Genomic DNA, 9,616 nt, shown 5'->3' with positions numbered 1-9,616 from the left:
TCTTTGTGGGCCACATAAAATGATGTGGCGGGCCGTATCTGGCCCCCGGGCCTTGAGTTTGACAACTGTGCTTTAGCGTATGATGATATCCAGATGAAGGAAGCGATGACGACACGACCTTGAAGAGGATCACGTCTTCCTTCCAGAAAATACTATGGTCTTAAAAAAATACAAACAATATGGCAAAAGAGAGCGTACCTGATGAGGTGGCATCGTCGACTCACGCTTTCCCGAAAAAGATAAGTGTTATCTTTCTATGGCAGCTGTGAAAAGAATGGCACTCCTAATAATCATCAAATCATATGAATCAATCAGGATTGCTGCTTCACCAAGGAGATACACTAGATTTGCAGTGCGTGTTAATGAAAACAAAGAGTGGGATTAAAAAAGGTAAAAAAAATTGTCAAGGTTGTCGAGAAACCTTATGTTGGCCGTTAATCAGTCATTGCAAGGACAGGCAGCTCCCTCAGGAAGCAATTAGCCCTGTTGGGCCACTTGCTCATAAAACCCTTGGCTTACAGGCTAGCCACAAACCATTTGTAATGCTGCGTTCGCGCGCGCAAGTGTGTGTGTGTGCGCATGCGGAAAAGTGGCTGAAACAGCAGGCCACTTTGTTTGGGTCATCCTCCATCCATAAAAAGTCTTGCTTGTCATTCATCTTCTGAATTGATTATCCTGTGCAAAAAGGTTAGCTATTGTGAGCCTACTTGTGCTCATTTTTGTGTGAGTGTTTTCTGACCGTTGTGGAGTGCAGAGAAATATCTTCTGTCTCATTTGTAAACTGCTGTGGCTTCGTGTGAACTCTTTTGAAAGAAGTTGTGGAGATTCATAGTTACGTAAAACTCTGGAGCCTTCAAGCTACTGCAGTTTTTTTCTTGTGGCTTGGCACCATGTTAGCCTCATGCTAATAATGACGCCACATGTTGAGAGGAGTTGTTTTGCATCTGATTTGTCCACCCCACGCTTGATCGTCATCAGCATCCAAAGGGTATCACATGCAAGTCGAGGTGTGACCGATTTGCTGTGTGGTCCCGCCTCCAGAGAGCAACCTCACCCTTGGTCAACAACAAGCGAAGAAAGGAGGAATCTCTGCGGAGACGGTTTTCCCAATGAATGGTTCATGGCAGTGAGAAAGACAGAAGGAGGGAAAGCAGACTCATAAAAGGGTCAATATTGGGCTGAGAAAAAAATTTATTGTAAAATGCAAACCATCAGGTTTGCATTTTATTTTCCTTCCCAAATTTTGACAACGCAATGTGTCATATGCAGAACACGGGAGAGTGAATGCGTTTGCATAGACAAATCCTATCCCGGCCAGGGTCCACTTTCAGTGCGGCCAAGTCGGTTTTGGGATGCAAAGCGTTGGATGTCTATCAGCATTCACATTCCGCCATGGTTGGCAAAGAGGGAAATGATGGGTGGCCATATGACAGTTACACCGACGCGCCTTACTTCCCTGTTTGCCGCCAGTTCCTTTTGCTTGTTGCCACGTGTTGCTTAAGTAAAGGCAAAAGACTGCCCCATGCAGTCCCATGGTAACAACATCTGGCTTCCTTTTGCCAGTCACAAAGGAGGCTAATTTTGCATGATGTATGCATTGATTTACAGTCAATGAAAAGAAATGGCGCTCGTGAAATGGCCACAGGATGGCGGCGGGTTAAAAAAAAAAAAAGACAACTTCTGGGCATGATTTTTCGCTCTGATGTTTGTGTGTTCTCTACGGGTGGTGGTGGTGGTGGAGGGCCTATCTGCTGCAGCCCGATATTGTGGGTCTGTTGACCCACCTGCTCCCTTCTTTCTTCAGCTGGATCTAGTCAGATTTCAGCAGCTGCATCGCGCCTCACAAAGCTCCTCTTTGTATTCTTGCCGAGGCGCGAGCATACGACTGCACGAACGGAAGAGGAAGAAGAGTAGGGAAGATGCATCGTGGACAACACAGGGGAGGAAAAAGGCGCCAATTATTTGACATCATTACCCCCGGACCCACCCTCCACTGCTTGAAACGCGAAAGGAAGTGAGCGTGGGTGACCCACTCCACCCGTGTGTGGTGCGTGTTTGGGAGCCCCAGGTCATGTCGTGCGTTGGCATCAGTTGAAGAATAGTGAAGTGATATTCCCATCAGCAACTACAGGAAATGCTTGACTTCCTTCTTTTCACGCTCGGGGCGGGGGCACGAGCGTGTCTTCTCTCTTTATGATGATGAGCTTTAAATTTAAACAACAGCCATTTGGACCTCATTTGTATTTTGTGTGGGGGGGAGGGGGGGCGGCATACTGCAAGATTTATTCTGAGCATATGTTGTGAAGATGAGAGGGCGGTGAGACAAGTTTGAAAGAAGGGAGTGCTTGGGGGGATGTGTTTGGTTTGGTGGATGGGAGATAATCGAAAACACACACCCACACTCCTTTGGGACAACTTGGGGACAAGATACACCACGGGAAGTGTCGTCCTTAGCGTTTTGTGTGGAAAATTAGCAGAGCCACCGACACTCCCCTCCAAAAAGTAGTCGAGAGCAGTGAGGTCAATTCCTACTTTCCAGTTTCCTGCAGGGCAGTGCAACAAAGCTAGCAAAGCAAGACATAATGCGATGACGCCGCCTTTTACTGTCGTGTTTTCACGTGTAGCAGAGGTAAAAAAAGAACACCAGCAAGTGATATTCCAGGCGAGACATCTGATGTTGAGCAGATCACAGATTCCTGGTGTCACAGCGAGTGAGCCGCTACTAAAACAACTTCCCAATGCTTGTTCATCCTTCACAATTCAAAGGGACATGTTTCAGCTGACATGAACTTGTGGGAGGAAGATATGGAAGGAGAAAAGAGGAATCCATGCAGCAGGGAATGAAGCAGAGAGGAGCAAAGTGCACAGGCAAATGAGGAAAGGGGCTGTTCAGGGGTCACCGCCATGCATTCATGCATCCATGCTATCAGAGTTGAGAAATGGCAGAAAATAATCTGGAAGCACTTGAGCTCTTTTATGCTTTGGCTGGTTGAAGGTCAAAAACACACCCTCATCCATTCTGGACTAATTGCTTCTTTCAGTCCACCCCGATCCTTTCACTACCTGTAGTCCCGCCCACCTCACCGCAGCGCCAAACAGGTTGCAATAAAACTGGCAATTGGTCCAGTAAAGGGCTCATTACGGCATTTATGAGACATTTTGGGCGGGTGAGGGGGTGAAGGGTCAACATGAGGCCCTGGCACATGGCGGCTGTCACTGTGGGTAGCGGCTGTGATTAAAAATCATCATTTGGGCCCTCGACTTGGCTAAGTGGAGAACCTTGAATAAGTCTCTGTACCGCTCCAAACCGAGTGAATGTCCACCACTGAGTTAACTGTGAAATTCGACATGAAAAATGGTGCAATATCACACTCTCCAATTGTTCTTTGTTGTTATGATTCTTGCACCAAATAAAATAACATTTTAGGGCCTTTAATGTTCATAGAAATTGAGGTTCAGGGTTGTTGACTATAACTTTGGCTCAGTTGCACCCACTGGGATTAATTGATGTCCTCAGGCAGTTTAAGTTAGCCGTGGGACTGTAGATAGACATGCAGGTATATCATGAGAGCAGCACGGTGTCGCACTGCTAAACAGGAAGTGGCCCACCTCACAGGTCAGAGGTGCAGGATTCAATTGCGGATCTGGCCTTTTATGTGGGGCTTGCACACTGTCCCCATGTCGTTCTGACGTGCCTGCGTGCATGGTAGGCCGCTCCAAACTGCCTGGAGGTGTGATTGTGTGTGTGGATGTTTGTTTATCTATAAAGTTCAGGGTGTATGCCGCCGAGCGCCCAAAGACTGCCGGAATAGGCTTTAGAGCGCCCGTGACCTTGGTGACGTTCAGAAGATGCATGGATGGCTATGTATTATTTGTAACTGTCCATCCGTCCATTTTCAACCCCGCTTAACCTGTACAGGGTCAGAACCTTTCCCAGCTGACATTAGACTGCACCCTGAACTGGTCTTTTTTTATTTGATCACTCATTGTACATTTGCTTGATATGTCTTCACATAAATGACTACAACACGTTCACATGAAATTATACAACTCTGATAACATTGCAAGTCCGTTAAATTGCGGCACAACGCGTGCACTTAAGCAAAACTGCAAGAAAAAAAAAGAAAAGCGGAAAATTTACCAAATGATTGGAACCAGTGGAACGGCTGGGTGCTTGGGGTCGTGCCGGCCAATCGCAGGCGGAAGGCGGAGTAAGTGACGTGAAAGATCCAAGTCAAACTTGTGCAAAAGTGAAACGTGCGGCTCAGCTCACACGGAGCGGAGGAGCTGGTCTCGCGCGGACCGACGCGTTGCAGCTGCCCATCCCCATCCCCATCGCCGTGGCAGACAGGCTAGGATGAAGCAAATCAAACACTTGCCGCTGCGGAAGATTGTCGCAAGGGATTGAACTTTACGCATCGTCGCGAAAAAGACGCACGAATCGCTCACCTCGCTTTGCTTGCTTGGTTGCAGAATTCAAGGTGAGAAGAATGTTGAAAATGACCGAGGAGCACGACAAGTGCGCGGGCGAGCAACCATGCAGTCCCGCGGTCACCAGCAGCTCCATGTCCCAGGACGAGTCTGACTCAGACGCGCCGTCCTCGCCGATCGGTTCCGACGGCCACGCCGCCTCTTTGCTCGCCGGCTTAGGCAAGAAATTGGACTCGGAAGACGACGAGCGCTTCCCGGCTTGCATACGGGACGCCGTGTCGCAGGTCCTCAAGGGATACGACTGGTCCCTGGTGCCCATGCCGGTGCGAGGCAACGGCTCCCTGAAGAGCAAGCCGCACGTCAAGAGGCCCATGAACGCCTTCATGGTTTGGGCTCAGGCGGCCCGCAGGAAGTTGGCCGACCAGTACCCGCACCTGCACAACGCCGAACTGAGCAAGACGCTTGGCAAACTGTGGCGGTAAGAAAAAAACTTCTTTCTGCACAGTGTTCAAAGTTCAATCCTGCCATTTAGCCAGAGAAAAGGAAAAAAAAGTCACACTTTGGGTCAATTCACTTGAGACAGAGGAATGTGCAATATGTACACTTTGCATCAAATGAATTTGTGCCACATTTCCATACATATAAATATATATTCAAATCCTTCACTGGCTGTTTAATCAAAAACTGATTGAAATTTTTGATCATGTACTTTAAATTGCCCCCTTTGAATAGTTTGCTTTCCGAGAGCGAAAAGAGACCATTTGTGGATGAGGCAGAGCGGCTGAGGGTTCAGCACAAGAAGGACCACCCAGACTACAAGTACCAGCCCAGGCGGCGGAAGAACGTCAAACTGGGCCAGAGTGACTCGGACTCTGGTGCTGAACTGGCCCAGCATCACCATCATCATCACCACCACATGTACAAAGCGGAACCGGGGATGGCTGGACTTGAAGGGGTGGGCAACGGCCACCACCGTCCTGAACATGCAGGTTAGTTTAATCAAAAAGTGCTTGAAGTGATAGTACAGTGCTTTAGGTGCTTGATTAGGTCTTCTCGCTTTGTAGCTATAATCCGGCATATTTATATTTGGTTTTATACTGATGTTCATTCATTAGCGTGCATAACCCCTATTGCAAAACAAATCTTCACTTCAAAATTCATTTAATGATTGATTGAATAACGATATGGTAGGCACACTTGCTTTAGTGGGTGCTTTAATTTCCAGGACAGCCTCTCAGTCCGCCTCACTCCAAAACCCCTTCTACAAAAAGCCTCTCTTATGGAGCGACTCCACTGAATGGGGCATTTGGCCAACTTTTCCTCAGAGCTCAGCCGAATGGAATATAGCTGCCAAATCGTGTGGGCATCCACACAGGATCTCGTTGGAAGCATTTGGAGGTTGGCTGCTGGTTAAAAAAAAAAAAGTATTCTGGGGGCGGAGCAATACAAAACTAGTGCCCCCTGGACAGTTTGGAAAAAATCTGCCCCTAAAACAAGGCTTAATGCAATATTGTGTCGACATGTCTTGTATAATAGGGTGCACAGAAAGGTTTTGCAAGATGTTTCCATGCAAAATAAAAATTTGGACCTGATGAATCTTGAACAACGTGGATCGTGACAGCCCAAAGCGGTTCCTCATTACTTGTTTGCTCCGTTCTTTAAGTGTGATTGTTGCTTTTCCAGGACAGCCTCATGGCCCACCGACACCACCCACCACCCCGAAAATGGACACGCACCATGGCGTCAAGCGGGACTTGAAGAACGAAGGCCGCCGCCTGGCCGATAGCGGCAGGCAGAACATCGACTTCAGCAACGTGGACATCTCGGAGCTGAGCACCGACGTCATCAGCAACATGGAGGCCTTTGACGTGCACGAGTTTGACCAGTACCTCCCCTTGAGCGGCCATGCCGCCGCTTCCTCCTCTGCGGAGCAGGCCGCTTACGTCTCCCCCTACAGCGGCAGCTCTGTGTGGAACCGCAAGAACGCCATGGCGGCCGAGGCAGCGCAGCACCGCCTCCACATCAAAACCGAGCAGCTGAGCCCGAGCCACTACAGCGAGCGCTCCCCCTCGGACCCAGACTACGGCCCGTACAACAGCCAGGCCTTAACGGCCTCTTTCCCCGCCTCCTCCTGTGACTATAGCGACCTGCAGAGCTCCAACTACTACAACCCTTACGCCGGCTACCCATCGGGCCTCTACCAGTACCCGTACTTCCACTCGCAGCGGCGACCCTACGGCAGCTTAGCGGTGGCACCCGCTCACAGCCCCGCCGCCTCTGGCTGGGACCAACCAGTCTACACCACGCTGACCCGCCCTTGATGGCCGGGACAGACTTAAGCACTACTAACAAAGGAAAAGCAAAAAAGTGCCTGCTGATTTTCTACAACATACTATATCTTTGCAACACTTGACTTTTGACGCCAAAGGAAACTATTGGCTGTGCCTCCGTGAAGATGTATTTTCTTCCGTGTGTGTGTGGTTTTTTTGTTTTGTTTTTATGGCCTGCACTTAACGATGAAACACTAGCTTCTTTCACAAAGCTTCCGCAGAACAGCTGCAGCGACAAGGTAATAGAAAAAATCAGTGTTAAAATCGCTGTAAAATCCAAACAAATGTCTTGACAGAGAAGAGCGTTGAAGTTAGCAGAAACAACTAAATGCAAACGTGTTAAACTGATCACTTGGGAAACAAGATGTTGTGTCCGCTGAATTTGTGGAGCCCTGCTAAAAAATGCATGGTTTGGGTTTGGAAAAACACCTCAGTTGACTACAATATTTCCTCTTCATGGGAGACACTGGCCTTTAGTACAGCACTCTAAATAGCTCACTGCATGCTATCGTGATCAAAATCCTCAAGTGGGGAGCACGGAGTGGTTGCCAATTCTAACCACGGCCTGAAAATTGTGAAAGCAGTTTACCACGACAGAACGTCTCTGCAGTTCTACCACCCTCCCAAACAATGCAAACCTACCGTTACTTTCACGTTTACAGCGGTTTGCTTAAAATGTCTCATGGATTTACTTGATTTAAATGCAAATGGAATTGAGCCTCAGCTTTTGAGTTTCACCCTAATCAGATGACAAACTTTTTGTCCAGAAGTGAGTGTCGAGTGTCCCACCCACCTTTTGCCTTTGTCAATATGCGCTTGCATCCTGACTTGAGCTAGCCGTGCACAAAGGGATGCTGACCAATTCCAGCCTGATTAAATTCCAAACACAAGGAAGTGCATTTTGAAATTCCCTCATATCAAGTCTTAATAGAAGCAAAAGTGACTATAATATGAAACTTACACTGTAAAAGTCTTAGACTTGTATATATTTATCTTTTTACTTTCATTGTTGGTTTCTCTTGTAGTGGGCATGCGTGAAGAATTATTCCGATTTTTGTTTGATTGAAGATCTCATTCCAATGAAGACAATTCCATCGAAAGCAAAGTTCCTCGTTACAAGTGCAACACAACAGGTGTCAGCAATCTATGCCTGGCCAATTGCGATTGGTCATGTTAGGGCTTGAGAAAATGGGATCAAATAACACTGGCCGCTCTGAGTGATGCGTCAGCTGGACGACACATGGATGTGTGTCCGCGCCAAATCTAGTTTAATTTCTTTTTTCAAGATTCAAGATTCAAGAGTTTTTATTCGCCATGTTTGAGCGTGCCAAACAAGGAATTTGACTTCGGTAAAAATACACCCTCTGTTAAACATTTAGGTGACTAACAACATTCAGGACATGTGAATAATGGCAAAAACAGTGTAGACAAATTCAAAAAGGTTTTTGTACATTATGTATAATTTTGACAAAGGGTTGTGCAAATAATTGATTATGAACCCATTTTTCCAATCGCACACACTTGCAAAGCTAACCCATGTGCTGGCTGATTTTTTTTAATAAATGACTTGCTCCTACTTCTCATTGTCTTGCTTTGATTCATGCTTGATAAAAACTTGTCACATGCACTGTATGACATAGCGATGACTCGCCTGAAAATTTGTCGTCACATGTAGGACACGTCTAGTGTCTGAAATTACTTCAGTAATGTACTGGCTGTTTTTTTCTTTTTTGGGATTTGTGTGTTTGATAGATTGCACATATCACATATAGAAAGCTGACAGCATATTGTTAAACTTACTATTGAAACAGTTCTTTTAGTCGGACAGGTAAGATCTTCTCTGCTCTACATCCTGTAACCTTCCTCAAAAGCGTCAGATGTTGGGGAGTCTTTTTTTTTTTTGTCTGACACAGTTATATCCGGGAATGGAACTCACTCAAGACCGGTAAATGTACCCCTATGCCAGAGGTGTCAAACTTACTTTTTCCGTGGGCCGCATTGTAGTCACAGCTTCTTTTGGAGTGCCATTATGAGTGTCAACCCAAATAAATGTATGAGCACCTCATATACAGTAAAAGCTACAAACCAACCTGACAAATAACTCATTTTAAAATCAGATGAGTAAAAACTGGTCAAATATTTAAAAAAAAGTTACTAAAAGTGAAGACAATCTGCAATTCTAGTAATGACACACGAATTTGATGCACAATTTGTCTTCGCGGGCCACATAAAATGTGGCGGGCCGTACCTGTCCCCCGCGCCTTGAGTTTGACACCAGTGCCCTATGCTATCAGCGACTTTCCGTGTCTTGGAGGTTGCTACTTGTTGGTTTGGCCAGACAGCAGGGGGAACATGCACCCCCTACTATCTGACGTTCTTGCCAGGACGGCATCCTATGTGTGGCCAGCCCCCCGGTCCCGATTCGTGCTCCTCGGACCTCGCTTGCGGATCTCGATGGCCTCTCTGCTCCAGCGGTGGTTTTTGTTGCTTTGAGCACGGACGACCATAATCCAGTCCATGATGTAATTTTGTTCCCCTTGCACCGGCTGATTTGACATTTTTTTGCTCGGCTTGTTCTTTTATGCGCCTTTGTCTTTTTCACATTCCTTTTGCGGTCTCTTTTTTTCCTTGCCCCAAACTGCCTCGCTGTCATGCATGTGTTATAGGCATGGTATTTCCTATATTGTGTCGCATGTGTGTTTTATCTGGATATGACGAATTAAAGCATCCCGCTTTGAGGGAGTAGGCTGGGGTTGGCATGCATGCCAAGCCGAATGCCAGGCCCGCACTGCTGAATTTCAATGATTCATTATGGTGGCGCCGCCGCGGAGCACGGAGGACACTCATTGTGTCCC

General features: G+C 47.1%; 1 protein-coding gene across 1 annotated transcript; it reads left to right on the top strand.

Annotated features, from left to right (window-relative positions):
• The first annotated feature begins 4,490 nt into the window (after window positions 1-4,490).
• Window positions 4,491-8,337, top strand: LOC133171001 (transcription factor Sox-8-like). Its single transcript, XM_061304258.1, has 3 exons — window positions 4,491-4,909; window positions 5,164-5,420; window positions 6,115-8,337. The coding sequence occupies exons 1-3, from the start codon at window positions 4,491-4,493 to the stop codon at window positions 6,750-6,752; spliced, it is 1,314 nt and encodes a 437-aa protein (XP_061160242.1). The 3' UTR covers window positions 6,753-8,337.
• The last annotated feature ends 1,279 nt before the right edge of the window (window positions 8,338-9,616 follow it).

The sequence above is a fragment of the Syngnathus typhle genome, linkage group LG17, assembly GCF_033458585.1.
Source record: "Syngnathus typhle isolate RoL2023-S1 ecotype Sweden linkage group LG17, RoL_Styp_1.0, whole genome shotgun sequence".
NCBI classification, from domain to species: domain Eukaryota; kingdom Metazoa; phylum Chordata; class Actinopteri; order Syngnathiformes; family Syngnathidae; genus Syngnathus; species Syngnathus typhle.
The sequence above is the reverse complement of the archived record's forward strand: the minus strand, read 5'-3'. Positions and strand labels throughout refer to the sequence as shown.

Coding starts and splice junctions, on each gene's coding strand:
- LOC133171001 (XM_061304258.1), top strand. CDS start 4,491: ATGTTGAAAATGACCGAGGAGCACGACAAGTGCGCGGGCGAGCAACCA. Junction 4,910..5,163: donor ACGCTTGGCAAACTGTGGCG/GTAAGAAAAAAA, acceptor CCCTTTGAATAG/TTTGCTTTCCGAGAGCGAAA. Junction 5,421..6,114: donor CCACCGTCCTGAACATGCAG/GTTAGTTTAATC, acceptor TTGCTTTTCCAG/GACAGCCTCATGGCCCACCG.